This window comes from Apodemus sylvaticus, chromosome 4, assembly GCF_947179515.1.
Source record: "Apodemus sylvaticus chromosome 4, mApoSyl1.1, whole genome shotgun sequence".
Lineage (NCBI taxonomy): Eukaryota > Metazoa > Chordata > Mammalia > Rodentia > Muridae > Apodemus > Apodemus sylvaticus.
Window position 1 is genome coordinate 79,670,805 of NC_067475.1, and position 27,933 is coordinate 79,698,737.

General features: G+C 45.9%; 1 protein-coding gene across 1 annotated transcript; it reads left to right on the plus strand.

The window, feature by feature from the left end:
- Positions 1–27,882, plus strand: Prcc (proline rich mitotic checkpoint control factor). Its single transcript, XM_052180172.1, has 7 exons — positions 1–725; positions 14,674–14,721; positions 17,723–18,289; positions 20,863–20,958; positions 24,515–24,658; positions 26,629–26,694; positions 27,460–27,882. The coding sequence occupies exons 1-7, from the start codon at positions 264–266 to the stop codon at positions 27,544–27,546; spliced, it is 1,470 nt and encodes a 489-aa protein (XP_052036132.1). The 5' UTR covers positions 1–263; the 3' UTR covers positions 27,547–27,882.
- Positions 27,883–27,933: the final 51 nt, after the last annotated feature.

A 27,933-nucleotide genomic window follows, 5' to 3' on the forward strand; every position in this document is an offset into this window, starting at 1 on the left:
GACTAGTAGGCGGAGTGACTCGGCGGCCATTAGCTGTGTGTAGTTGCTTGGTGCTAGGAGCTTAAGTGTAGCGGGAATTCCTACTCGGTGGAAATCAACCCTGGCCATGGGTTCCTGCCGGGGATAGTTCTAGAGCACGGAGCAGGGAGCGCTTTTCGGTTCCCCGCCTTGCCCGCTGGTAGGGCCTACTAGGCCGCCGGGACATCCCGGGTCTCAAGTAGGCCTAGTCTACCAGCAAGGGCGTCCCAAAGGCGGGAGGCGCCATGTCTCTGGTTGCTTATGCCAGCAGCGACGATAGTGAGCCGGATGAGCCGGAGCCGGAGCCAGAGGAAGAAGACGTGGCTGCTCCTATGCCGGGGCCCACTTTAGGAGGCCTGTTCGCTTCTCTTCCCGCACCCAAAGGTCCGGCCTTGCTGCCCCCGCCCCCCCAGATGCTGGCCCCAGCCTTTCCCCCGCCGCTATTGCTGCCCCCGCCCACCGGAGACCCCAGACTGCAGCCGCCTCCACCTTTGCCCTTTGGCCTGGGCGGCTTCCCGCCACCTGCAGGAGTGAGCCCGGCCGAAGCTGCGGGAGTTGGGGAGGGGCTGGGGCTGCCGTCCCCTCAAGGCCCTGGTCTCAGTGTGCCCCCAGCTGTGGGCGGTGTCGGACCCCCCTTGGGGCTTCCCAAGCCAAAGAAGAGAACCGAACCGGTTAGGATAGCGGCGCCGGAGCTGCATAAGGGCGATGTGAGTATCTAGGGGGGCACCTCAGGTCCCATTGGGTTTGAGTTTAGAGGTAGGAGGGACTTGTAGCCATAATAGAGCTCAACAAACGCATCCGTTGACTCAGGGCCGCTAGAATCCTCTTAGAAGGCGGTTATATTCAGCTGCACTTGTCTGCTTTGGGGAGTTAGGTTATTGGCCATGAGGCATTCCGGAACTTGGGGCTTGCTTGCAGAAAGGGATGCATGGTAGGTATCCTTGATACTGACAGGCCAAGGCGCATGAATAGAGACACTATTTTACCTTTTAGCATCTTCATCTCGGTTGGCCTCTCTTCTCATATTGAGGTCAGGTTAAAAGTGGTACCTGAAGTGACAGCTGGTAGGACTAGAGTGCTCCTGTTGAACATCCAGGACCAGCCTTAGCCTTTGCCCCATCTCTAGAATAAGAGAATAAGAGCACCTGAAGGAGGTAAAGGGCATGAGTGGTGTTGGAATGTTTCTTTATTTTGAGATGCTAAGGTAGCTCAAGCTTTCCTTAATCTCTGTGTAGCCCAGCCTGGGCTTCAGAGTCCTAGTGCTGGGTTAGAAAGTATGCTATGCTATCCCTGGGCTAAGAATTTGAGTATGACCTACCCCCCTACACACACACACCCACACCCTACACACACACACACAGGGAGTTGGACCTGTAGCCTCACACATACTAGGTAAATGCTCTTCCACTGAACTACAAAACCCAGCCCTTTTCCCATTGTTTATTTTGAGAAATGGCTTTTCCAGATTGTCTAGGCTGACTTGAATTTTAGATTGTCCTGCTTCAGTCTCCCCTGTAGCTGGGATGACAACTTACTCAACCAGGGCTTGGTAGCCCAGGCTGGCTTCAAATTTAGTAGCTAAGATTGGCCTTAAACTCCAGCTCCTCCTTCATCTACTTCCTGAGTGCTAGGATTACAGCTGAACACCACATTCCTGTTTTCTGCGGCTTACCTTCATGGCTGGGGCTTGGTGCATGCTAGGTGCACATTCTTGTCAGCTGGGCTGTATCTTTAGCCCTGCCATACTGTTTACAGATGTGAAGTGTGGTCTGGTATGCAAGATCTTAATGGAGATGGACAACTGGGTCTGTATAAACCTTCAGTTCCACCACCTAGATATTGTCAAGGCTAGATGAGGATTAGGGTATAATTTCTAGCTGGGGCAGCTAAGATTATATTGTTTTCTTGTTTGTTTGTTTATTTGATGGTCTTTATGTAGTCCTAGATGCCCTATAACTTGTTCTGTAGACCAGGCTGACCTTGCACTCAGAGAGATCCTCTTGCCTCTGCCTCTTGGGTTCTGGGGTTAAAGACTTGTGCCACCATGCCTGACTTACATTGTTTTCAGATGTTTAAGCGGGAAAAGATGAGGCCTCTTCCATGAGGACTTCCAAGATAAATGAGACAGCGTGTGACAGTTCTTTGCTTTCTATCGTTTGTTTGTTTGTTTGTTTGTTTGTTTGTTTTTTCAAGACAGGGTTTCTCTGTGTAGCCCTGCCTGTCCTGGAACTCACTCAGTAGACCAGGCTGCCCTCAAACTGAAATCTGCCTGCATCCCTGCCTTTGCCTCTGCCTCCCAAGTGCTAGGATTAAAGGTGTGCACCACCATTGCCTGGCTGCCCAGCTACTTTCTATCTTTTAGTAAATAAATTGGTCCATCCTAGGCTCTTTTTTTTTTTGAAGATTTATTTATTTATTGTATGTGATTACACAGTAGCTGTCTTCAGATCTCATTACGGATGGTTGTGAGTCACCATGTGGTTGCTGGGATTTGATCTCAGGAACTTCGGAAGAGCAGTTAAGAGCGGTTAAAGGTGTTCTTAACCGCTGAGCCATCTTTCCAGCCTCATCTTTATCTTTTGTACGTAAAGTTCTTTGATTCTCCCAGTTTTCCCTCAGTAGCTGTCTTGGTCTTTTCATCACGCTCTGTGGAGTCTTGGCTTGTGAGGCATGTTCGAAGCACTTCTGGCCTGCCCTTTCCTGTCACCCACCCCTCCCTGCTTTGATTTTTTTTGGGGGGACAAGGTCTTAGTATGGAGCCCTGGCTGGCCTGGAACTTGCTACATAGACCCTCAAATTCCCCCTGCCTCTGCTTTGTGAGTGCTGGGTCAGAGATGTGAGCCACCATGTTGGGTCTTGCTTTGTTTTTCTCTGTAGTTTAGCCACCTTATTCCATTACATTATATATTTAGGTTTTCTTCCTTCTCTGGTATAGAAACTCCATGAAGGCAGAAGTTACTTAGGACTCTACTTTTTTTTTTTAACTTCTCTTACTTTTGAAATTATAATTGTAATTATATCATTTTTCTTTTTTTCTCTCCAAGTCCTTTCATATATATCCCCTTTTGCTTTCTTTCAAATTCATGTCCTTTTTTTTTTTTTCTTTTGGTTTTTTGAGACAGGGTTTCTCTGTGTAGCTCTGGCTGTCCTGGAACTCACTCTGTAGACCAGGCTGGCCTCGAACACAGAAATCCGCCTGCCTCTGCCTCCTAAGTGCTGGGATTACAGGCGTGTGCCACCACTCCTGGCTCATGTCCTTTTTTAATTTATTGTTGTTAATATGCGTGCGTGCGTGCGTGCGCGCGCGCGTGTGTGTGTGTGTGTGTGTGTGTGTGTGTGTGTGTGTGTGTATGTATATGTATTTCTAAATATGTAAGGTGCTCAGACGCTCAGACTGTATGTTGTTCTCTACCTGTGTTTTCAGGGATGACCATTCGGTTGGTCAGCGGTTGGTGTGCTCCTGCCTGGGGAGGACCGTCCTCTCCCAGCATGGCTGCCTGTAGTTCTCTGTGGAGAGCTGTGGCTGCTGCCCTTGTTCAGCTCATGTTTACGCAGCCGTGTGCCGTGGGTGTAGCTTCTGATGTTACTAGGAGACACCCTGTCATAGCAAACTGCCTGGTCATCTGGCCGCCCCCTCTTCTCTAAGGTTACCTCTCCTTTGGGTGTAGGAGTTGTTGATAGGTGGATCTGTCCATTGGGACTGGGCTTCACAGCCCTGCATTTTGATTAGCTGCTGTGGTTTTCTTTTTTTTTTTTTTTTTTTTTTGATTTGGTTTTTTCGAGACAGGGTTCCTCTGTGTAGCCCTGGCTGTCCTGGAACTCACTCTGTAGACCAGGCTGGCCTCGAACTCAGAAATCCGCCTGCCTCTGCCTCCCATGTGCTGGGATTACAGGCGTGCGCCACCACCGCCCGGCTGCTGCTGTGGTTTTCTATGGTGGTCTCCATCTGTTGTGAAGAGAAAATTTCCTTGATGATGGGGAGCACTCTACATTCTTTTTTGAATGAGTGAACTAAAATGGATTCTTTCTGGAAGGAGATCCTAGAGTCTCCAGTCTGCTTCAAAACTTTCTTTCATATCGCCTGTCCTTTATTCTCACCTAGGTTTGTCATTTCTTGGTCTAAGATTTTACAAAAGCCTTCTGTTTCACCATTGAAACTAACCTTGACCTTGATCTAACTGTGGCCAGAGAGAGGCTGCCCCATGAGTGGAGTGGAGACGGCTGCCTGCTACTGCTCCCCTCGGCTCCTCTTCCCCTAGACTTAACTGTGTAGTGGATTTGCTGAATTTGGGGAACGCTTCTCTCCACAGTGACAGCTGTGGAAAGGCTCATCTTGTGCAGGAAGGTAGCATTAGAACAACTTGCTCGGATACATTTGTAATTCCAGCTCTTGTGAGGCTGAGGCAGGAGGAATGCCTTGAGTTTAGGACCCTCTGAATTTACATAGCCAAACAGGGCTACATAGCAAGACCTTGTCTCATATAGCCAAAAAAGATTTGTGGTGGAAGTTGTAGTTTGTGAAAGTGGCAGGAAATGGAAGGCTTTTGTGTGTTTGACCCACTGAGCTTCTGAAGTGCGGAGGAACTGCAGTCAGGTGAATGCCACGCCCCAGCTGTTTGTTTCCCAGTTGGGTCTTATTCACATTGGTAGTTTTGTTCTTTAAACACAACTTTTTTTTTTAATTCGATTTATTTTTTATTTACATTTCAAATGATTTCCCCTTTTCTAGCACCCTTATTTTTTTTTAAGATTTATTTATTTATTTATTTATCTAAGTACACTGTAGCTGTCTTCAGACACACCAGAAGAGGGTGTCAGATCTCTTTTACAGATGGTTGTGAGCCACCATGTGGTTGCTGGGATTTGAACTCAGGACCTTAGGAAGAACAGTCAGTGTTCTTAACCGTTGAGCCATCTCACCAGCCCCTGAACATAACTTTTAGGGAAAGGCAGCCTGGGTTCCAGGATAGCCAGGGCTATACAAAGAAACCTTGTCTCGAAAAACAAAAAAAAAACCAAACCAAAACAAGAAAGACAGTTTCTTAATCTCAGAGATAACCTGCCTCTGCTTCCTGAGTGCTGGGATTAAAGGCTGGAGCCACCAACGCTCTGCCTATATTTTATGTGGATGGGTACTTTTCCAGAATGTGTCTTTACATGGCATGCATGCAGTGTCCACAGAGGCCAGAAGAGGGCGTATAATCCCCAGAAGGGACCTAGAGCTGTTTGTTAGTTCATGCGGGTATTGGATGTTGGACCTGGGTCCTCTGGAAGAGCAGCCAGTGCCTTAATAGCTGAGCCATCTCTCCAGCCCTGTCACCTGGTCCCTTGTGGTTCTAGTAGCTTTGGTTCTGAGCACCATGTTGTGCATATAGAGGGTCTTCTGTGCATGTCTGCAGAATGTTTTAGGATTTCTTTTGCTGTGCAGAAACACCATGACCACGGCAACTTATAGAGAAAAACATTTAATTGGGGTTGGCTTACGGCCCATTATTGTCATAGCAGCAAGCATGGTGGCAAGTAGGCAGACTTGGTGCTGGGGGGCAGCGGAGAGTTCTGCTTCTAGATCCAGTGGCAGCAGGGAGAGGCTGAGACATACTAGGCCAGGCTTAGCTTCTGGGACCTCAAATCCCACCCCCAAACAAAGATGTTGCCTACCTCAGAAAGGCAAGATCTTCTAATAGTGCTACTTCCTGTAGCCGATGGGGCAGCTTCTTCCAAACCACTGCACATGGATAAGTCGCTGCCAGAAAGCTTTTGTTTTGTTTTGTTTTTAGGATTTTAGCACTTCTCAGCTTTGTTTCAGGGGAAAAAGGAAGAAGCCACCTACAACATCTTGGGTTGTTTGGTTGTTTTTTAAGTTTCCTTTTATGCATCATCCCAGTAAACTAATTTGTCCAAAATTAAGACAGCTTTCTTTTTTCCTTGATGATTATCATTTCCTACCATTGTGTGTGTGTGTGTGTGTGTGTGTGTGTGTGTTTGTGTTTGAGACAGGGTTTTACTGTGTGTTTGGCCTAGTTCCCAGTTATCCTTACATTCAAGATCCTTTGCCTCAGCTTCCCTAGTGCTGGGATTATAGGCTTGTGCCTCGAGCCCTGCTTCTCTGGGCTTCTGACTTAATAATGATCCGTGGAGTGGGTGATTATCTGTTTTTTCTTTCCCCTTTATTGTTCTTCTTGGTCTTTTTGTTTGTTTTGTTTGAAAGAGACCATAGCATCACAGGTTCCTGACCTGTTTTTTTAAAGATTTATTTATTTGGGGGCTGGAGAGATGGCTCAGTGGTTAAGAGCACTGGCTGCTGAGTTTTATTCCCAGCAGCCATTTATTTATTTATTTATTTATTTATTTATTTATTTATTTATTAAAGATTTATTTATTTATTCTATGTAAGTACACTGCAGCTGTCTTCAGACACACCAGAGAGGGCATCAGATCTCATTACAGGTGGTTGTGAGCCACCATGTGGTTGCTGGGATTTGAACTCAGGACCTTTGGAAGAGCAGTCAGTGCTCTTAACCGCTGAGCCATCTCTCCAGCCCCTATTTATTTATTTTTTGAGACAGGGTTTCTCTGTGTGGTCCTGGCTGTCCTGGAACTCACTCTGTAGACCAGGCTGGCCTTGAACTCAGAAATCTGTCTGCCTCTGCCTTCCAAGTACTGGGATTACAGGCGTGCACCCCTATGCCCAGCTTCACAACCATTTATAATGAGATCTTGAGCCCTCTTCTGGCACGCAAGTGTGCATGCAAGATACTCATATATCAAATAAATAAATTTTTTTCTTTAAAGAAAAAATTACTTATTTATTTTATGTGAGTACACCACTGCTCTCTTCAGACACACCCGAAGAGGGTATTGCATCCCTTTACAGATTGTTGTGAGCTGCTGTGTGGTTGCTGGGAGCTGCTGAGCCATCTCACCAGACCCTGCTCCTCTTCTTACTGAAACCTTACAAAAGTCATTGGTTGATTTTTTTTCTAGGCCTATGGGGTGAAGATACTGAAAAAGACAGACTTAGGATAGCAAGTCTTACGTTAGAATTTTCATAGTATATTCTGACACAAAAAGAACTTTTAGGGTTGGTTCCTTGTGGAATGTGGTTGAACACACCTTTAATTCTCAGCACTTAAAACTTAAATCACAGGATGTAAAAAAACAGGCGGAGCTCTGGAGTTTCTGGCTAGACTGGTCTTCAGGGTGAGACCCTATTTCAAACATTACAAATTGAGGGGTTGGGCCCTGCTAATGATTGTGGGCACCTTCATGTTTGTGGGCACCTTCTGAAGATGTTGGCACAGCACTGAGCTCTTTTCTCTCCCCTTTAAAATAAGGTCTAGCCTGGGCTGTCAGCAACTCTCCTATGTGGTGAAGGGTGACTTTAACTTGTGATCCTCTTGCCTTCACCTGGCAAATGCTAGGGCGTGTTCCAGACACGCGCCTATCTCCACTTCTTTCAGTGCAAGGCACTTAACTCTAGTTTACCTAGAAGGAAATGGGTTTAGAGAACTCTGACAAGTTTCCTCAAACCATATAATTTTGAAGTGGAGGCTGAGGTTAGATTTGAACCTATGAGTCCTTGGTTCTTCTTCATATTAACTGAAAAGATAAGGAGAAGACCCTTGGGCAGGCACTAATCAGAAAGGAAGTCAAAAAACAAATCCTAACCAAAGGGCAGATAAGAGACCAAAGAGTTAAAGAAGTTGGTGAATCCAGCTAATGAGATAATAGTATAATTTATTTGGAGTCTGGCGAGGTGGAGTGTCTGTTCTTAACCTTGATTTCCTACTTGGCTCCTGGCCCTGAGAGCCAGTGATTGCTTTTTGGAGAGAGTCTCAGAACCAGAGCCTCAGAAGATAAGAGGGAGGCTGCCATGGGGATCGAGGCACTGAGAGATGCGCAGATCCCGCTGGACTTGGCCTAATGGAGCTTGTCTGCTTCCGCCCTTGCTCAGCAGTCTCTGGGTGTGGAGAATGTCACTCTTGGCAGCTAGAGAGGACAGTGGTGGCCACTGAGGTTTAGGGTTCCATGAGGCTAAGAGGTATATCAATGCCTTCCCCGTCTCAGTTTTACTCAGTAGTACAGGTTGAGACACAACAGTGCTGTATAACATTATTCCTGGGGAATTTTAAACAATGTCTCCTTACTCCAAATGCAGGACCTACAACACACCAAATATACTACCAAAGTCCACCTTGGGAAATCATGGAGTTTATTAGGGTTGTAAATATTCACAACTGGGGGCTGTTCTTTCAGAGGACCCAAGTTCTATTCCCAGTACCCACATGGTAGCTCACAACTGTCTGAAACTCCAGATCTAGGGGAGTAACAGTCTCTCACAGACATAATACACACAGGCAAAATTACAATGCACATAAGGTAAATAATTTAAAAAGTATTCACACAGAGGCAGGCAGATTTCTGAGTTCGAGGCCAGCCTGGTCTACAGAGTGAGTTCCAGGACAGCCAGGGCTACACAGAGAAACCCTGTCTCCAAAAAAAAAAAAAAAAAAAAAACAAATCCAAAAAACAAAAAAACAAAACAAAACAAAAAACAAAACAAAAAAAAAAGAAAAGAAAAGAAAAATTCACAACTCAGGATTCACAACCAAACGAGCATTGCTGACAGCCCACAAAAGTTCTGCAGGACTTGTAAGCAGCTCTATAGGTTAAAGAGAATATCTTTGCAGCTATCTGTACTGTCTATACTGCTTATATAAACACTTAGGTGTGAGTCTGAGTGTGGTGTGGATTTGTGCCCTTGTGGAGCAGGCAGAACAGGACATCAGGGTCTTCTGGAACTGGAGTTTCAAGCAGTTAGTTGTGGGTCACCACTGTGCCTGCCTGCCTGACTGCCTGCCTGCCTACCTTCCTTCCTTCCTTTCTTCCTTCCTGCCTTCCTTCTTCCTTCCTTCTTTCCTTCCTTCCTTATCTAGGTTGTATATTAAACTCAGGTCCTCATGTTCGTGTGGTAAGCACTTTATCTACAAAGTTACCTCAGACCTTAATTTTAGTATTCTTTTTTTTTTTTTAAGATTTATTCATTTATTTTATGTATATGAGTACACTGTAGCTGTCTTCAGACACACCAGAAGAGGGCATTGGATCTCATTACAGATGGTTGTGGGTCACCATGTGGTTGCTGGGAATTGAACTCAGGACCTCTGGAAGAGCAGCGGGAGCTCTTAACCACAGAGACATCTCTCCAGCCCCGGAATTATAGTATTCTTACTGTTTTTTGTTTTAAAGATTTATTTATTATGTATACTGCATTCTGCCTGCATATGTGCCTGCAGGTCAGAAGAGGGCATCAGATCCCAATACAGATGGTTGTGAGCCACCATGTAGTTGCTGGGATTTGGACTCAGGACCTCTGGAAGAGCAGACAGTACTCTTAACCTCTGAGCCATCTCTCCAGCCCCCATATTCCTATTGTTTATACAAAGTTTTCAGCTCCTATAGGAGCATATGGCTTAATTATGGAAAACAAAGCTTTTGATAGTTTTCTGTCACTATTATCTGAGTGACAGAAAGGTGATGCAAGGATCAGATTAGCATATTTTAGTATTCTGAGGGGAAAGTTGGAACCTCACGTGTAGTTCTTGGGTGAGTTTCTCTCGATTGCAGTGTTACCAGAAGCTGGGCTCGACAAGGCTCTGTAAGGTGAACCAATACATGTGCATTGTTAGCGAAGAATGGGGAGGCGGAACAGACCAAGCCCATGCTCAGTGCTCATTCACAGTCTCGGGTCATATTTATGTTCCTGCATCATGGGCCTGTCATGTGCTTGCTATATCAAAACTGTGTCTGCTTCAGGAAAACATGCTTTCACCTGTGTGCTCCAGCAAACATCATGTTACAGCATGCACAAGTCAGTACAAATAAGTGTAATGCGTTTTTAAGATTGTTTCATGAGTGCCTGGGGTGGTGGTAACCTATAATCCCAGTCCTATGGAGGTGGATGATGGAGGACTGGGAGGAGCTAAAGGACATCTTCCCTGGGTGTTTACTAAGTTTAAGGCCAGCCTAGATGACATGAGAGTCTGTTTCAAAAAAAGAGAAGAAAAAATGAATTTTGACTTGAGATTGGAATAGAATTTTCAGCATTTTTTATTTCAAAGTTTTTTTTTAATTTTATTTTATAGATATGGGTATTTTGCTTGCGTGTATGTCTGTGTGCCATAGATGTGCCGTGCCCATGATGGCTGGAAGGGATTTGTGAGCCACCATATTTGTGCTGGACAGCCAGCCTTGGTCCTCTGGAAGAGTAGCAAACGCTCTGAATTACGGAACCTTCTCTAGGTCTTGAGAATTCCAGAAATAGCTCCAAGCATACATCTTCCATTTTGTATTACATAATATGGGAAGCTATATTCATGGTGTCCTCCCCTCCCCCTTCTTTATAATCATCAGTACTATGTTTGGGGTTGCAGCTCAGTGGCTAGAGTGCCTTGGGCATTAGGACCTAAATTTGAGTCTCAGCCTTGAATTTTAAAACTTGGCATGGTGGTCCATGCAGGTTAGTAACCTCAGCACTCTGGAGGCAGCAACAGAAGTTGAAGGGCATCCAGGCTGCACAGTCATTTTGAGGCCTGCTGGGGCTACATGAGACCCTGAGGTCTACATGAGAGAGCAAGGTGTTGGGGTTTCTTGAGCTCTCCAGGATCAGAAGGCAGGAGAGAGGGGGGTATCCCTTTTTCTTGGTTGAGTGTTTCTTGTGGTGAGGGAGAGAGAATGATAACCCTGAGCTCTGCTAGCAACCTTGGTTTATATGCATTTTCTTGGACAGTAGCCGGTACAGTCTCAGCGTCACTATGACGGGTAGTAGTATTCTAGCTAGCCTTGGGTAGGGTGAGTAGCTGCCTTTCCTACCCAGTAGGTGACACGGCTGCCACAAAAACCTGTGTTCTGATTTGTGCTGTTCCATATGATACCCTGTGTGACTTTAGTGTGGTCCTCAGGCGCCAACATTGCCAGTCTGGTGTTACTGTCTAAACAGTGAAATGGGTATGTTTTCTTCAATACACAGCTGTCGACTTTGGGGGCAGATCCCCAGGCGATTGGTAACTAGGACCACACACACTGACCATGTGCTCTACCATTGAGCTCCACCCTCACCCTGAGGTTTTAGTGTTATTAGAAGCCTCTGTAACCAGATGTAGAGGTGCGCCTCAGTAAAATCCCAGCACAGCACTTAAGGCAGGAGCAGGAGGGTCAGCACAAGTTCAAGCCAGCCAAGGTTACATAGCAAGAGCTTCCTAAGAAAGCACGCAAATTCCATACACACATGCTGCTACTGTACTCATAATGGCTACACAGAAATCTGCCTGCCTCTGCCTTCCAAATGTTTGGATTAAAGGCATGAGCCAGCACTGCCCAGCTTTTTTTTTTTTTTAATTACTTCATTTCACAGTTATTTGGGCATTGTCATGCTTGTTGGCATCCCAGTTCTTTGTGAGCAGATCGATCACACAGGTCACAGAGAAACTCTTCAGGCACATTAGAATAAATGGCCCAGGTTGGATTTCTAAGATTTTTTTATCTAAGGACCTTCGGAAGACCAGTCAGTGCTCTTAACCACTGAACCATCTTTCCAGCCCAGGCTGGATTTCTAGAGAGTGTTTAGTACTTTTGATGCCCAGGACTGAAAAAAAAAAAAACACAGGGTCAGGCTGGCTCAAACTTACAAAGAATCTCCTTCCTTGGCCTCCTGGGTGCTGGGATTAAAGGTGAATACAAATGCCTAGACCAAGACCATGGAAAGGTGGACTTGAGAAGTCATTTTTGTTAACAGTTGTAGTGCTCTTATTTATTTGGGAAAAAGGTTTTAATTTTAATTTATTTTAAGATGTATTTTATTTTTAAGTGTGTGTGTTTGTGTGTGTGTGTGTTGGGAGGGGTATGAACAGTGAGTACAGTGCCAGAAGAGAGTGTTACAGGTAGTTATGAGCTACCTGATGTGGGGGAACTGAACTCAGGTGCTTTTTAAGAGCATGGAGTTAGCCGGGCATTGGTGGCACACGCCTGTAATCCCAGCACTCTGGGAGGCAGAGGCAGGCGGATTTCTGAGTTCGAGGACAGCCAGGACTACACAGAGAAACCCTGTCTCGAAAAACCAAAAAAATAAATAAATAAATAAATAAATAAATAAATAAAAAAAGAGCATGGAGTACTGTTAACTACTGAGCCATCTGTCTAGCCCAAGCCCCCTTATTTTCAACTGATTTATTTATACATGCCAGGCAGATTCTCTCCCATTGAATTGTGCCCCTATTCTTTGTGTGTGTGTGTGCGCGTGCACACACCATGGTAGGTGTACGGAGATCAGGGGACAACTTTGTGGAATCTCTTCTTTCCACCTTTACATAAGGTTTTGGGGATCAAGCTTAGGTTGCTGGGATTGTGTAACAAGCACTGTTACTGGCTGAGCCACTTCACTGGCCCTTAATTTAAATTTTACTTTGGGGCTGGTGAGATGGCATAGCAGGTAAAGTCTTGGCAGTGCAAACCTTACCTGAGCTCATTAGCTGAGTCCATCTAAAGTTGAAGGAAAGAACAACTCCTGAGAGTTGTTCTCTGACCTCTACATACTGACTGTGGCATGTGCGCCCCTCCCCCTATAATAGCAAATACACCTTTGATTTATTTGTATGTATATGTGTCCATGTGACCACATTGGAGTCAGAGAACTTTTGGGAATTCTCTATTTTGTTGAAGAAGGGTCTCTTGTTTTGCTGTTTGTACAGTGTACTCCATCTGGGAACTTCTGACCAGTTCTTGCTATAGGAATGCTGGGGTTACAGATGTGCACTATTGTATCTGGATTTTCATGTGGTTCCAGGGGATAAACTTAGATTGTCAGGCTTGCATGTCAAGTGCTTTTACCTGCTGAGCCACCTCCATGGTTCTAGGAAATACTTATTTAAAACAACTTTTAAACATTTTTTTTCTTTTTAATTATGTATATGTGTGGGTGTGTGTGGATATGTGTGCCTAAAAACAATTCAACCTCACAGAGGTCCACCTGCCCCCTGTGCTGCGATTGAAGGCAGCAATTGTATTTGGAAAAAGCTCAGGCAGGCCTTTTCAATGTGGCCAGTCCTGTTGAGTCCTAAGGCCAGTATTACTGGCCTCCTTTTTCAGTCAGGATCTCCGAGGTATCATTTTCCTGTCTTCCCCAGCCAGGAAGGATGGTGTTTGGCACACAATAGATCAGACTTGGAGAGAGAATGGCTTTCTCTAGCAGTTTTGACCTTTAATGCCTCATAGAGAAGTAGTTAATACACCACTTAATCCCACTGGAGCTCCCCAGCTGAGTGGCCATGCTGTCTGTGTAAGTGGTTTAAATGTGAAGCTGAGATTGGGTGGATTGTGGGCCGAATTCCATTCATCTGTTGGATGCAATTATAAGACTAGGTATAAGCCAGGTAGTGGTGGCACACGCCTTTAACCCCCAGCCCTTGGGAGGCAGAGGCAGGTGGATTTCTGAGTTTGAGGCTAGCCTGGTCTACAGAGTGAATTCCAGGACAGCCAGGACTACACAGAGAAACCCTGTCTCAAAAAAAAAAAAAAAAAAAAAAGAAGAAGAAGAAAGGAAAAAAAGAGAAAGAAAAGAAAAAGACTAGGTATAACATTGCTTTGCACTAAGGATCAAATGGAGGAAATAGTCTCTTTTTTTTAATAATAACTTTTTTTAAAAGATTTATTTATTTATTATATGTAAGTACACTGTAGCTGTTTTCAGACACACCCGAAGAGGGCATCAGATCTCATTACAGATGGTTGTGAGCCACCATGTGGTTGCTGGGATTTGAACTCAGGACCTCTGGAAGAGCAGTCAGTGCTCTTAACCACTGAGCCATCTCTCCAGCCCCAACTTTTTTTTTCAAATGCTATCCCCTTTCCTTGTTTCCCCTCTGAAAACCCCCTGTCCCATCCCTGCTCACCCTGCTCACTAACCCATCCACTCCTGCTTCCCTGACCTGGCATTACTCTATCCTTGGTCAGTGAGCCTTCGTGGGTCCAAGGGCCTCTCCTCTCATTGATGTTCGACCAAGCCATCTTCTACCAATGTGGCTGGAGCCATGGGTCCCTCCATGTCTACTCTTTGGTTGGTGGTTTAGTCCCTGGAAGCTCTGGAGTACTGATTTGTTCATATTGTTGTCCCTCCTGTGGGGCTGTAAACCCCTTCAGCTCCTTGGGTCCTTTCTCCAGCCTCCCCCCTTGGGGACCCCGTGCTCAGTTCAGTGGTTGGCTGCCAGCATCCCCATCTATGTTTGTCAGGCATTGGCAGAGCCTCTCAGGAGACAGCTATATATCAGGCTCCTGTCAGCAAGCACTTGTTAGCATCCACACTAGTGTCTGGGTTTGGTAACTGTATATGGGATGGATCCCCAGGTGGGGCAGTTTCTGGATGGTTGAAATAGTCTCATTTTAATGGCAGAAACTGAGGCAATCAAGGCATGTTCATCCTCGGTAGCTGCTGCAGTGCCCAGGAACGTCACTAACTTGACTAGGGCTAGTGTGGCTGCAGCTCTGCAGAGGTACTCGAAGGCATAATGGCCTCCCTGTTCAGTCTTTTATAAATGTTTGTTGAGTGTGTTTCATCTACTGTTCTAAAACAATTATACCTTACTCTGGTTCTTTTTCTCTCAGTCAGATTCTGAGGAAGATGAACCTGCAAAGAAGAAAGTTGTCCTGCAGGTAAGCTTGAATACCATAGCTCTTTCATCTCTTTCTGTATTGTTTCTAGAGAGATATAAAGTGCCTGAAGGTTCTCAGTTGAGGGCTGCACATTGGCAGGTATTTGAAGACTGATGTGGCCTTGACTGACTTTGTCTCCAGTGTGGCTGCTGTGCGTGTGATGCACCCCCTTTTTCTCATTTTTTCCTGTCATTAGCGCATGGAGTTGACCTCTGGACGGACAGGCAGTGGCAGGAGGACTGTCACCTAATTCAGTCCATTACATTTCAGGTACTAGGATTGTTTAGGGAGAGTCTAAGCCTGTTGAGATGATGATTGGGACGTCTGTGTTGTAAATTGCCTGCTCTTCCTGTTTCTAATCTGAAAACAGGGACTAGAAAGCATTCACTTGGTACTGGGTACCATCTATTTTAAATGCCTTACCCGTGTCTATTGGATTCCTTCTCTGGAAAGACTAAATCCTAGGTTATAACCATAGTTTACAAGAGGAAACTGAGGGATTTGCCCAAAGTCAGACAGCTGATGTGGGTGGAGCTGGAGTACACTTGTGTCAGGTGTTCTGACTCCCAAATTCCAGGTCTGGTCCTGGGGAGTCCAAGCAGCTGTTGTACTTGGCTGCTTCTCTGCAAGCAAGAACAGAAGTCTCAACTGAGTGACCTCTCTGTGATTGACTGGTTATCACTGTCTCGATACCTTTACTCTGGCTCTCTTGATTGTCTTCCAGTTGCCTGTACACTTTTTTTTTAAAAGATTTATTTATGTATATGAGTACACTGTCACTGTCTTCAAACACACCAGAAGAGGGCATCAGATCTCATTACAGATGGTTGTGAGCCACCATGTGGGAGCTGGGATTTGAACTCAGGACCTCTGGAAGAGCAGATGGTGCTCTTAACTGCTGAGCCATCTCTCCAGCCCCCTACATTTGTTGTTTTATCCACTCTCTGATTTCATGGTGCTTTTTTTTTTTTGGATTTGGTTTTTTCGAGACAGGGTTTCTCTGTGTAGCCCTGGCTGTCCTGGAACTCACTCTGTAGACCAGGCTGGCCTCAAACTCAGAAATCCACTTGCCTCTGCCTCCCAGAGTGCTGGGATTACAGGCGTGCGCCACCACCGCCCGGTATCATGGTGCTCTTATATTTTGGGGAAAAGTGGTCCTGCCTTATATAGTGCTTGTCTTGGAATTCACATATTCACTGTTGAAGCTGTCCCTTCTCTTCATTTGTTAAGGTGTCATTTCCAGTTTGGGTAGGGTCATGTGGAAGTCAAAAAGATTGTTGGTGAAAGTGGTGTGGAATGTGTGTTGATAATGAGAGCGGAAGGAAAGGCATTGAAGAAGCTGGTATGAGGAGAGTGAGTGAGGTAGTGATTCGTCGGGTGGCTTCCTGGAGTAGGCAGACTTAGTGAAAGGCACTCCACAAGTGAAGATCTGTCTTCCACGGTGGGAAAGATAAGCACAGGAGATGATCTGTGAGAGCAGAGCGGACACTCGGCCCTGCAGAGGGCTATGGCTGCGATCCCAGATGGTGCTAAGAAGTTGAACATTTCTAAGGTGACATAAGCAGGGCTCCTGCCCTCCCGCCCTCAGGACCTCACTCTGGTCCTGTAAACTTAGAGCAGTGAGAAGGGCCCTCCTCCACATGAACGCCTCTCTGCCTGCCCTGCTTGCCTCAGAAGTCCTGTTTCACTCATTGTGGGAATTTCTTGGTTGAGAAGATACCCTGGTGCTCCAAGACAGTGACACAGTAATCTTATTCCACTGTCCTCTCTGCACTTAGGACAGACCAGCCCTTTAGCATACAGAAAGCAAAATCTAGGCTATTCATATGAGTAAGAGGAGCTCTGAAGGGGCGGGGCCAATTAGTGTAAAAACTGATGGATTAAGTGCTTGACTATGGCATTAGCCAGGTGACGTTCTACCCAGAGAACTTTCCTTGGGAGGGTTGGTAGAAGGAGCTTTTAGCAACAGGTAATATTTCCTAAGCAAAATCTTTTTTTTTTTTTTAAGATTTATTTATTTATTTTATATATATGAGAACACTGTTGCTGTCTTCAGACACACCAGAAGAGGGCACCAGATCCCATTACAGATGGTTGTGAGCCACCATGTTGTTGCTGGGAATTGAACTCAGGACCTCTGGAAGAGCAGACTGCTCTTAACTACTGAGCCATCTCTCCAGCCCTTAAGCAGAATCTTGTGCTTCACTAATTACTACTTCAAAGGAGGGAGAAGTTGAATATTCAGTTGTTGTTTCTAAGATTTTTGGTTTTGTTTTTTTTTGTTTGTTTGTTTGTTTTGTTTTGTTTTGTTTTTGAGACAGGGTTTCTCTATATAGCCCTGGCTGTCCTGGAACTCACTGTAGACCAGGCCTTGAACTCAGAAATCTGCCTGCCTCTGCCTCCCAAGTGCTGGGATTAAAGGTGTGTGCCACCACTGCCCTGCAATTTATTTTTATTTTGTGTATATGTGTGCGCACGTGTGCACACACATATGTATACATACATACATACATACGTATATATGTGTATATGCCGAGGTCAGAAAAGGGTATTGGATCCCCTGGAGCTGTAGTTACCAGAGGTTGTGGGCTACAGTGTATGTGCTGGGAACTAAATCCTGGTTGCCTGGAAGATGAACAGTGCTCTTGATCACTGAATAATTTCTCTGAACTCAAGACTTAGGTTTTTAAGAAGGGCTAATGTGAGATTGAAGGCATACACTGTATTTACTGAAGACACAGAGTTCAGGTAGGAACTATGTATGTTAGATAATCATGGAACTAGACTGGGCAGAGCCAAGACGAGATGGCCTCTTGTTGTAGAAAGAACTTGTACAGTAAGTCCTGGAGCAGGAGTGCCTGAGTGCACGGACACAGCAGCATCAAGGGCTGAGGGCCTCAAAGAGTCGCAGGACTGTGATCTTGTTTGTCATTATTGCTAGTACGTAACAAGAACTCTGACTTGTCTTTCTTCCCTCTCATTCCAAACCTGGGCTTACTAGGGATCCGGCGAGGGGACTGGTTTGTCTGCCTTGCTCCCCCAACCTAAAAACCTGACTGTGAAAGAGACTAACAGGTTGCTCCTGCCCCATGCCTTCTCCCGGAAACCCTCAGATGTCTCCTCAGATGCTAAGCCCTCTAGACTGGCTTCTAAGACCAAGCCCGCCTCACTTGCTCCTGTTTTGGGTACCACAACCACCACTCCATCACCCTCTGCTATCAAGGCTGCTGCCAAGAGTGCTGCCCTGCAGGTGACAAAGCAGATCACACAGGAGGAGGACGACAGTGACGAGGAAGTTGCTCCTGAGAACTTTTTCTCCCTCCCTGACAAGGCTGAGCCACCTGGAGTTGAGCCATACCCTTACCCTGTCCCCACTGTCCCTGAAGAGCTGCCTCCAGGCACAGAACCAGAACCAGCTTTCCAGGACGATGCAGCCAATGCCCCCCTTGAGTTTAAGATGGCAGCAGGGTCAAGTGGGGCTCCCTGGGTGCCGAAGCCTGGGGATGACTACAGCTACAATCAGTTTCCCACATATGGCGATGCCAATGCCGCTGGTGCTTATTATCAGGTGAGTGTGGACATAGCGGGCAGGCCAGGAGTACTGGAACATGGTGCAGAGCGAGAGTTTGAGCCAACGATATGGCCTGTGGGTCACTTTGCTCAATTTTCTTATGTCTACTAGGTCTCAAAACACACTCCTTTTATTCTGAATAGATCTATCACCCAGGTATTACGGGGCGATTCATGTCGCTAACCCTTTCGTTCTGCATGTTAGCTTTCTGTCACTGTGCCAGAAGTCTTGAGGTAATCTGTTTGAGAATAATGGTTTATTTTTGGCTTAGGGTCTCGGGCTTTAGTCCATGGTTGCTTTGCTTTTGGGCCTGTGAGCATGCATTTGCTACCTTGCTGTTAGACAGTGTATCATGGACTGTGCAGCAGAGGAAGTTACTCAGTTTATGCAGGAAACTAAGAGAAAAGAAAGATAAGAATCCTATGGGCTTATACCACCGATGACCTTTCTTCTTCCTTCCAGTAAACTCCACGTTAATGGTCCCACCACCTCCCCATAGTTCCAGTGTCTCATGACATGGATCAGCAAGAGACACTTACTGATATAGAATTTTGAAAATGGAAGTTTATTGTGGGGGTGGCATGGGAGATTTAAGGAGAATGTAGGAGAGGATTGGTCTCTAATGCTAGAACTAAGAGTTGCCTCTTTGAACGTAGATACTGAGGAATGGGGAAGTTTGGTGTAAGCTTCTGGGTAGCAGGTTGTGTCACATAAGAGAACACACGAACAAAGTCAAACAACTTGTCAAGACAACTTCATTTTGCAAAATAGGTACCCTAGAACTCACGCAGCTAGCCAGCACACAATGCCAAGGTGGCCTCTGCCATTTATCCTTAACTCAAGTAGTGTCTTGTATCTTAACCCATTGGTTCAACTTCACAATCTGGGAAGAGAGAAGTGGTGTTTCCTTGTTGGGCTATCCCACTGCTGGTAGGGAAAATAAACATTTTCAAAGTGGGGAAGGAGAACTAGCCAAAATTTTGAAAACCGTTTTTCTAAATCTTTTTTTTTCTTCTTCTAATATGTCTGGGTGTTTTGCCTGCATATTTGTCTGTGCACTATGTGCCCCTCAGAGGCCAGAAGACAGTGTTGGATCTCATGGAACTGGAGTTCCAGGCACTTTGTGGGGGCTAGGAATTTGACTTAGGTCTTCTGGAAGAGAAGCCAGTGTTCTGTACTGCTGACCCACCGCTCCTTATAATAAGATACTAGAAAATCATTTTTTTTAAAAAGATTTATTTATTATTATATGTACACTGTAACTGTCTTCAGACACTCCAGAAGAGGACGTCAGATTCCATTACGGTGGCTCCGTGTGGTTGCTGGGAATTGAACTCAGAACCTCTAGAAGAGCAGTCAGTGCTCTTAACCGCTAAAGAGAACAGTGGTGTACTCACATGCATAAAATAAATAAATCCTAAAAAAAAAAAAAAAAAAGACTTTGAAGCATGTTTTCAGTTAGCTTATAAGAAACGTGTTCTTAGTGGCCTTTCAGGCAGAGACAGTAAGACAGCTTGGTTGTATGTTCTGGTGCCCTACAGCTGAGGCAGAAGGAGTGAGGGCCACCTAATATCCGGACCCTGTCTCAAAAGCAGTGGCAGCAAGGAGGAAATAGTTGACTATGCATAGGGTCAGGTTTTACCTTGTCTTCCTCTAGAGTCTACATTCATTTTTGAGGGGAGCCATTACATTCATGAAGTACACAGCTCTTTTTTTTGTTGTTTTTGTTTTTAGGATTTATTTATTTTATATATATGAATATAAATATATCTGTCTTCAGATAACACCAGAAGAGGGCATCAGATTCCATTACAGATGGTTGTAACAAACCTTAACAAACCTAGCTCATTCCCGATTTTTTAGCATGCTTGTTTGCTTGTTTATTTGACAGCATCTCACTATGTAGTTCTAGCTGTCCTGGAACTTACTACATAGGCCAGGGTGGCCTTGAACTCAAAGAGATTCACATGACTGTGCCTCCTGAGTCCTGGGATTAAAGGTGTATGCTACCTTGCCCAGCAACATGTGCATGGTGGGTGTTTATAGGCAGGCTGCCTCTGGTTCCCAAGTGGGGGCCCCAGGGAAAGAGCTTACCTTTTCTGACTGCAGGATTGTAGCACATGGCCAGGCAGCCCCCTGAAACTGTACAGTAGAGATGGGAGGAGAGAGGAGGGCGGGGAGAGGATGGCCTGATCTGTGAGGTGATGTGGCTTCTGATCTTGTAGCACTGCCTTTTCTTCTTGCTCCCAACAGAGGTTGTTGTCTTAGGAACAGGTCAGGTCTGGCTAAGGGTACTGGAGAGGTGAGTTGGGAGTGGTACTGGGAAGCAGCTAAGGGAGCAGGGCACAACATTCTTTGTCACCTTCTCTAAAATAACACCTCTGTGCCTGGGTGGTACCAATGAGGGAGCTGCAGGGACTGTTGGTGAACCAGAGGGTAGATAGGCCCTTGGATCTGGGCTGACTCACCCGAGGGAGGGGCGTGGGCGTGGGCATCTGCCTTTTCCATGCACTTTGCTTTGTTTTGTCTTCATTATTCCCTCAGTTATTTGTTTTCTGTTTCGGCTACAGGATTACTACAGTGGTGGCTACTATCCTGCACCGGACCCGGCTCTGGTCCCTCCCCAGGAAATTGCCCCCGACGCCTCCTTCATTGATGATGAAGCAGTGAGTTAACAAATGTATTACGTACTTCTCTGTTGCTATGAGATAGTACCATGACAACCTGTAGAAGGCATATTTGGGCTTACAGTTCCAAAGGGGTGAGAGACCATTGCAATGGGAAGGCGTAGGGTCAGGCAGCTTGCACGGCCGCAGTAGGGATGGGGGAAGTTGAGAGCTCACAGAGAGTGGGGCAAGGCTTTAACTCCCACAGCCCACCCCCAGTGTTCCTGCAGACTGGACTATCTCCCCAAACAGTCCCCGCTAGGGACTGCATTCAGATACCTGAGCCTGTGGGAGACATTGCTTATTTAAACCACTACAAAGCCAAAACGACGTTATTTAGGCGGGCGGTGGTGGCGCACGCCTGTAATCCCAGCACTCTGGGAGGCGGAGGCAGGCGGATTTCTGGATTTCTGAGTTCGAGGCCAGCCTGGTCTACAGAGTGAGTTCCAGGACAGCCAGGGCTATACAGAGAAACCCTGTCTCGAAAAAACTAAATCCAAAAAACCAAAAAAAACCAAAAAAACAAACAAAAAAAAAACGACGTTATTTTCTGTGCTAGGGATCAAACACAAGGCTTTGTGTTTGTTAGTCAAGTAGTGGCTTATAGAGCCCTGTCCTGAGCCCACAGATAGCCTTTTTTTTTAATTTAAGATTTACTTTTAGTTATGTATCTCTTTATGTACTGAGGTAGGGTGAATGCACTCTTAGTGTAGGTAGCTGCAGAGACCAGCGGGCTCAGGCCCCGTGGAGTTGCTGTGGGGCTGGAGACTAAATTCCTGTGGAAGAGCAGCATTCAACTCTTGGTAGAGAGACTCTCTAGCCCACCAATGACCATTTTTGACACCAGGTTCAAAGTTTTCCTTGCTTTTGTTTTGTTTGTTTGTTTGAGACAGGGTGTCACTATGTGGCCAGACTGGATTTTGAACTTGCAAATTTTCTGTTGTCTTCTGACTGCTGGGATTATGAGGAGTATTTATTTTACCTATCTATCTATCTGTCTGTCTGTCTGTCTGTCTGTCTGTCTATCTATCTATCTATCTATCTATCTATCTATTTATCTATTAATTTATTAATGGTTTTTCTGAGACAGGGTTTCTCTGTGTAGACCTGGCTGTCCTGGAACTCACTCTATGTAGACCAGGCTAGCCTCGAACTCAGAAATCCACCTGCCTCTGCCTCCCAAGGGCTGGGATCAAAGGCATGTGCCACCATCACCTGGCTTGTTTATTTATTTTTGAGACGGTTTCTCTGTGTAGGCTTGAGGAGTTTTTATTTATTTATTTTTGAGACGGTTTCTCTTGGCTGTCTCACTGTGTAGACCAGACTGGCCTCAAACTCAGTAATCTACTTGCTTCTGCTTCCTAAGTGCTGGGACTAAAGTCATGCACCGCCACCATACCTGATCAAAGTTTATTTTTAGTTAAAAAGAATTTTATTACATCTTAATTCTTTGTTGTATATATAAATAATGTGTAGACACATTGTCTTAGCCTTTTTATTGTTGTGAGTAAATACCATGAACAAAAAACAGAATGAAACAAAACTTGGGAAGGAAAGGGTTTGTTTCATCTTTGCAGCTGTAGTCTCTATTATCCAGGGAAGGTAAGGCAGGAACTCATGGCAGGAACCTGAAGACCAGAGCTGACACAGAGGCCATGGAAAAGCTCTGCGTCCTGGCCTGCTTCTCATGGCCTGTGGAGCCTGCCTTCTTGTAGCACCCAGGCCCACCAGCCCGTAGATGGCAACACCCACAGTGAGCTGAACCCTCTCAATCAGTCGTCAGTCAGAAAGTGTACCACAGTCTTGTCCACAGACCGACCTTGAGGTTTCCTCTTCCCAAATGACTCTAGTTTGTGTTAAGTTTACATAAAAGTAATTAACAAACAAAACTCCAACAATAGTTTGTGTAATGGCAGTTAAGTTTTTCCTTATGAAAGAAAGTTTGGGGCAGGCCAGGGCTGGTATCACAGCTCCACAAAATGGTTTCTGCTGAGTTGCGCTGCTATCTGTAGACTGTTGTATTGATTCTCATGCTAGCAGCTTGAATGTTTATCATCACATCTGCATGGGAGCTACAGCAGGATGGAGAAAGACAGGAGGGACATTTCCTTTCTCTTCTGAGGACTTCTAAAACTTCCTAGGATACTTGCCCTTATGACTAGGCAAGAGTCTGTTCTCATGGTCAGGTCTGTGAGGCTCATAAAATAGTTTTTTAGTTGAGTGACAATCTAGCTGAATTACTGGTTCATTTACACCAAAGAAAGGGAGAATGTATTTTGAGAGACACCTAGTAATTGTCATCAGTATCCTGGGTTTAACTTGACTGACAGGCAAATTTAAGAAAGTTGTGTGGCCTTCTACCCAAGATCAAGATGCAACAAATTGTCCCGTCTGCAGGGAAGTTGCAGCTTAGTTCTTAGGAAAATTAATTCTCTGTTCACTTTCCCCAGAAAGATGACTGTCTGTCCTTCACTGATCTTTGTTCTGATTGGCAGCTTGTGCATCCGCTCCTTTAAGATTACCTGTGAGGCAAGTGCAGTGCCACAGCTTCTCAGCTCAAGAAGCAGCTAAAAATTCCCTGAGTAGCCATGGCTAGTTTCTTGTACCACCAGGTCCTGGGTCTCATTGAACCTGACCAGTGTCTCAGGTGATCTGGGGTTTTTTTCCCTCCTTTTTTTCCTTCTGTTTCCTCTCCTTCCCTACCCAGGGGTTCTGGTCTCAAAGTCATGCAGTTCTCCTGCCTTTCCTCCTTCAGTGTAGGGATTGCAGGTATGTACCTGCCATGCTCAGATAGTTGTCCTGTCCTGTCCTCTCCTGTCTTTCCTTTGTTAATCTCTGTTAACTTTTCCCTCCTTCCCATTCTTCCAGAGGACAAAAGAACAGGAGTATTATAGAGAATCCTTTGGCCTTTTGAGGCTTCCTTACTATCTATCCACCCTACATTCTCTTTCTTCAAGGATTCTTTGGGGTGGAATCTGATGATGGCTGATACCAATCCAATGAGAAAGAAAAGGTGGGAAGGTTTTTGTTTGTCTTTGAGAGTGACTTTGAACTCCCTGCATAGTCAAGGGTCACCTTGATTCTCCCATTTCTGCCTCCAGAATGCCGAGATTACACACATGTGCCATTAGGGCCAGTTTATACAGGGCAGGGATGCTGAGCCAGGATGTAGTGCACACTTAGTGTAAGGACTCCAGTGAGTCACATCCCCAGTCCTGAGAGACGCTTTAGAGGAGAAATCCTATAGTTCCCCCCCCCCTTTTTAAAAAGATTTATTTATTTATTTATCAAATGTAAGTACAGCCGGGCGGTGGTGGCACATGCCTGTAATCCCAGAACTCTGGGAAGTGGAGGCAGGCGGATTTCTGAGTTTGAGGCCAGCCTGGTCTACAGAGTGAGTTCCAGGATAGCCAGGGCTACACAGAGAAACCATGGTGTGTCTGGGGCACAGAGGCCCCAGCTGCTCTGACACTAGTGGCAGGGTCTTAGCAGTGTCTCCGCTCTCCTCCCCCATTTCCCATGCCTGCACTGTTCTTTTGTGTCATTCCTTTTTCAGTTTAAGCGGCTGCAGGGCAAGAGGAACCGAGGGAGGGAGGAAATCAACTTTGTGGAGATCAAAGGTGATGACCAACTCAGTGGGGCTCAGCAGTGGATGACCAAGTCACTGACAGAAGAGAGAACCATGAAGTCCTTCAGCAAAGTAAGTGTGGAAGACCGTTTGGGTGTCCTACTTGGAAGGCCTCAAGGTGTTCCTGATCTGCACCGCATGCATCTGACCTCTTGTTATCTAAATATACCTACGTATAGTGAGCCAATACTGTTACCCATGGGAATGAAGTATACACCAAGCTTCCTGGGAACAACTCTTGCCTTTCAGAACTTTAAAGAATTTAACAGCTGTCCATGTGCTGGTGAGGTCTGGTTGTTGAGAATGAACAATTGGATCAGCTTCCCAGCTGCTGGAAAGATCTCTGCTGTGTGTCTCTTTGCACTGATCCGAATCTACAGCTGCCCTCTAATCACACCAGTCTCCATGCTACTAATTTGGGAGCTGGCTCAGCCATCTTTGGGGAGTGGGCACAGCAGAGCTTTGGAGGTTCTAGGCCCTGGCTCCCAGGCTGCTGCTCTTCTTGTCTACTGTTTCTGTAGTTGTTGTAGCTATAGTTATAGTTTGTTATAGCTGTAGTTTGTTGTAGCTGCTGCTGTCTCTGGTCGTTCTTGTTTCCCACACCAAGGGCCTTCCTTGTGCACATTCCTTTCAGTCAGAATGCTGAGTGTTTCTTCACTTAGCAACTGAGTGGTATGGACACTTACTAACGAGCTTGCCATGGGTGGGGTAGCTGGCTATAAGCCTTCCTGACAGCAACACCAAGGTCAAGGATTTTATGTCTCCCCCACCCCCACCAATTTGGTTTATCTTTGTTCTATGGTCACAGATGGCCTTCTAGGCCCCCATCATTTATTTTAACTGAATGTTGGCGGTCATACAGGATAGAGCAAAGAATTGTGGTTAGAGCAGCATAGATCTATCACTGTTTACTGGAAAACCACTTAGGAGAAAGGGCTTGCTAGCTTGGGCTTGAGCGGCACAGTCCCAGGCAGCTGCTGGTGTCCACTCACTGTGGGAGGCACTGAACGCTGCTGTAACATTCCAGTTCCAGTTGGAATGCATGGTAGAGCCTGGGCTTCGCAGCTCCAGGGTGTCATCCTATTTCATTTTGTTGAGCTTGCTTTTTAAGAGAAGAAAGGATAGAGCCCCCTCTCTCCCCAAGAAGTTGACAGCAGAGTTGGAAAGAGATTTAAGGACACTTGAGTGTAAATGATTACAGTGCAAATTGATTACATAAGTGCTGAGGAGACTCTGGGGAGGAGTTCTGAGAGTTGGGTGGGGCTGGCGAGAAAGCTTCTAGCCCAAGACAGCTCTGGCAGAGGACAGAAAAACCACACAGTGAAAGCTCAGACCAGTATAGATCTTGACAGTAAATCGTTTGCATCAATGTGTGGTTTGGAGTTGAATGTAGTAGTTACTGATGGAGGTTGGAAGATAGATCGAGGAAGAATGAGCTTGTGAACTTTGTTGTCCCAGGGAGGTGGTTGACATGTCCTAGGACAGGACAGGACAGTGTCAGCCAAAGGTGATGGATGAGAGGGCTTGGTAAGTTGGTAGATAGGAGCCAGACCAGACATCTGCCCCAGGCTGGAGAGAAGGGGACAGAAATGAAGAGGGGTTAAGAGGCAGATGGATAGGAAGTCTGGAGGGAGGTCAGCAGATCACATGCCTGTGGCATAAAAGCTGTCCTTGACTTTCCTCAAGCCAGTGTCCACAGGCAGAGCCTGGAGCTTGGGTAGAGGGAGAGTGGGGTTATCAGACAAAGTAATTCCTGCCCGGACCTCGAAGAGTAGCCAGTCTATTGGGGATTAACAGGCAGCTTCTAGCAAGCATTCTCACTTTAGATTTGCTTTTCATAATGGCTCTAATAAAATGTTAGCTTTATAAGTATACAGACAAAAAAACAGCTCCCAAGTCCACTTGTTCTCCCTAAAGGTTTGGCCTGTGTGTCTAATGTCTCAGTTTTCAGCTTTACACTGTCTAGGCATATGAGAAATTTATGTCTTTCCATCTGTGTATTAAGGACTGCTTTTTCTTTTTCTTTTTCTTTTCTCTTGTAGAAAAAAGGTGAGCAGCCAACTGGCCAGCAGCGGAGGAAACACCAGATCACATATCTTATTCATCAGGTGAGGATGCTAGGGGCTCATAGGATTCGGTTAAACTTGGGGATGGGTGTGGAGTTAAGGCCCAGTGCCAGGTGCCAGGTACCAGCTTTTTGGTGGGCATACTGTCTTGTTCTCCATGTGGCCACTAGGGGGAGGCTGTGTTCTTCATATCATTCCCCTCTGCCTCTGGTTCACAGGAGTCTGGTTCAGGTGCTTAGTGGAACCATGTTATGTAAGAGGGAGGTTTATTACAGGATTTTTTCAGGGTTCTCGAGGCAGGGTTTACGCATTCCAGGCTATAGCCTGGGATGACTTTGAACTTCTGACTCCCGTGGCTCTGCCCCTTGAGTGCTGAGATTTGTGGGTGTGCGTCTCTTTGGTTTCTAAGGTGCTGGGGTAGAGCTGAGTGCTTCCTGCAAGAACTCTACCAGCTGAGCTTCACCCTCTCTATTAAAGTTGATTAATACATTTTATGAGTCTGTATTTACTTAGATGTGTGCCACAGTGTGAGTATAGAGGTCAGGACAAATTTCACTGTTTTGTTTTGTGGTTTCTTCACCATGCAGATCCCAGAGCTTGCACTCTGCTCTCAGGCTTGATGGCTGGCACCTCTACTCTCTGAGCCATCCTGCTAGTCCCCAGGCTTATCTGTTTTGTTAAAAAAAAAAAAAAATTCTAGGCCCGGGCTGTACAGTGGTACAGCGTGAGCTCGGCACGGCCAAGGGCTGTGATGTGATCTCTGGTCGGTCTGCCCACTGTGCCTCTCCCAACCCCTCTCTGTTCCAGGCTAAAGAGCGGGAGCTGGAGTTGAAGAACACCTGGTCAGAAAACAAGCTCAGTCGCCGGCAGACCCAAGCCAAATATGGATTCTAGGGCTCGGAACCCGTGGCCCAGGACCTCCTGCTGGCACAGTTGGCACTGCCCAGCTTCACCTCCAGGACCCCAGCTGCTCAAGCCCACGACCTCTATCCTGAGGCCTCAGCCCTCACCTCTGGGGGAAGGAACATATTTGATAGTTTTTTCTTAACAAGTTAGAAAATCCAGCTCCTTTCTGTGCTGGGGCTGGAAAGACTGGAGCGCTGCCCCAAGGACCTGCAACCTTGGTTGGGAGTTGTGCTCCGTGTCGGTGTGATGAGATGGTGAACTCGCCCACCATTTTTTTTTTTTTTAAACAGGGATGTCTGTTGAAATAAAACATTGAGTGTGACAGATGCTGCCTACACTGTCTGGATCTTAGAGTCGAGCTTGTGCAGAGGGCCC

Excerpts from the sequence above, each read along its gene's own strand:
- Prcc (XM_052180172.1), top strand. The coding sequence starts at position 264 with ATGTCTCTGGTTGCTTATGCCAGCAGCGACGATAGTGAGCCGGATGAG. Across the intron at positions 14,722-17,722 it reads AGAAGAAAGTTGTCCTGCAG|GGATCCGGCGAGGGGACTGG; the intron begins GTAAGCTTGAAT and ends TGGGCTTACTAG. Across the intron at positions 26,695-27,459 it reads TCACATATCTTATTCATCAG|GCTAAAGAGCGGGAGCTGGA; the intron begins GTGAGGATGCTA and ends TCTCTGTTCCAG.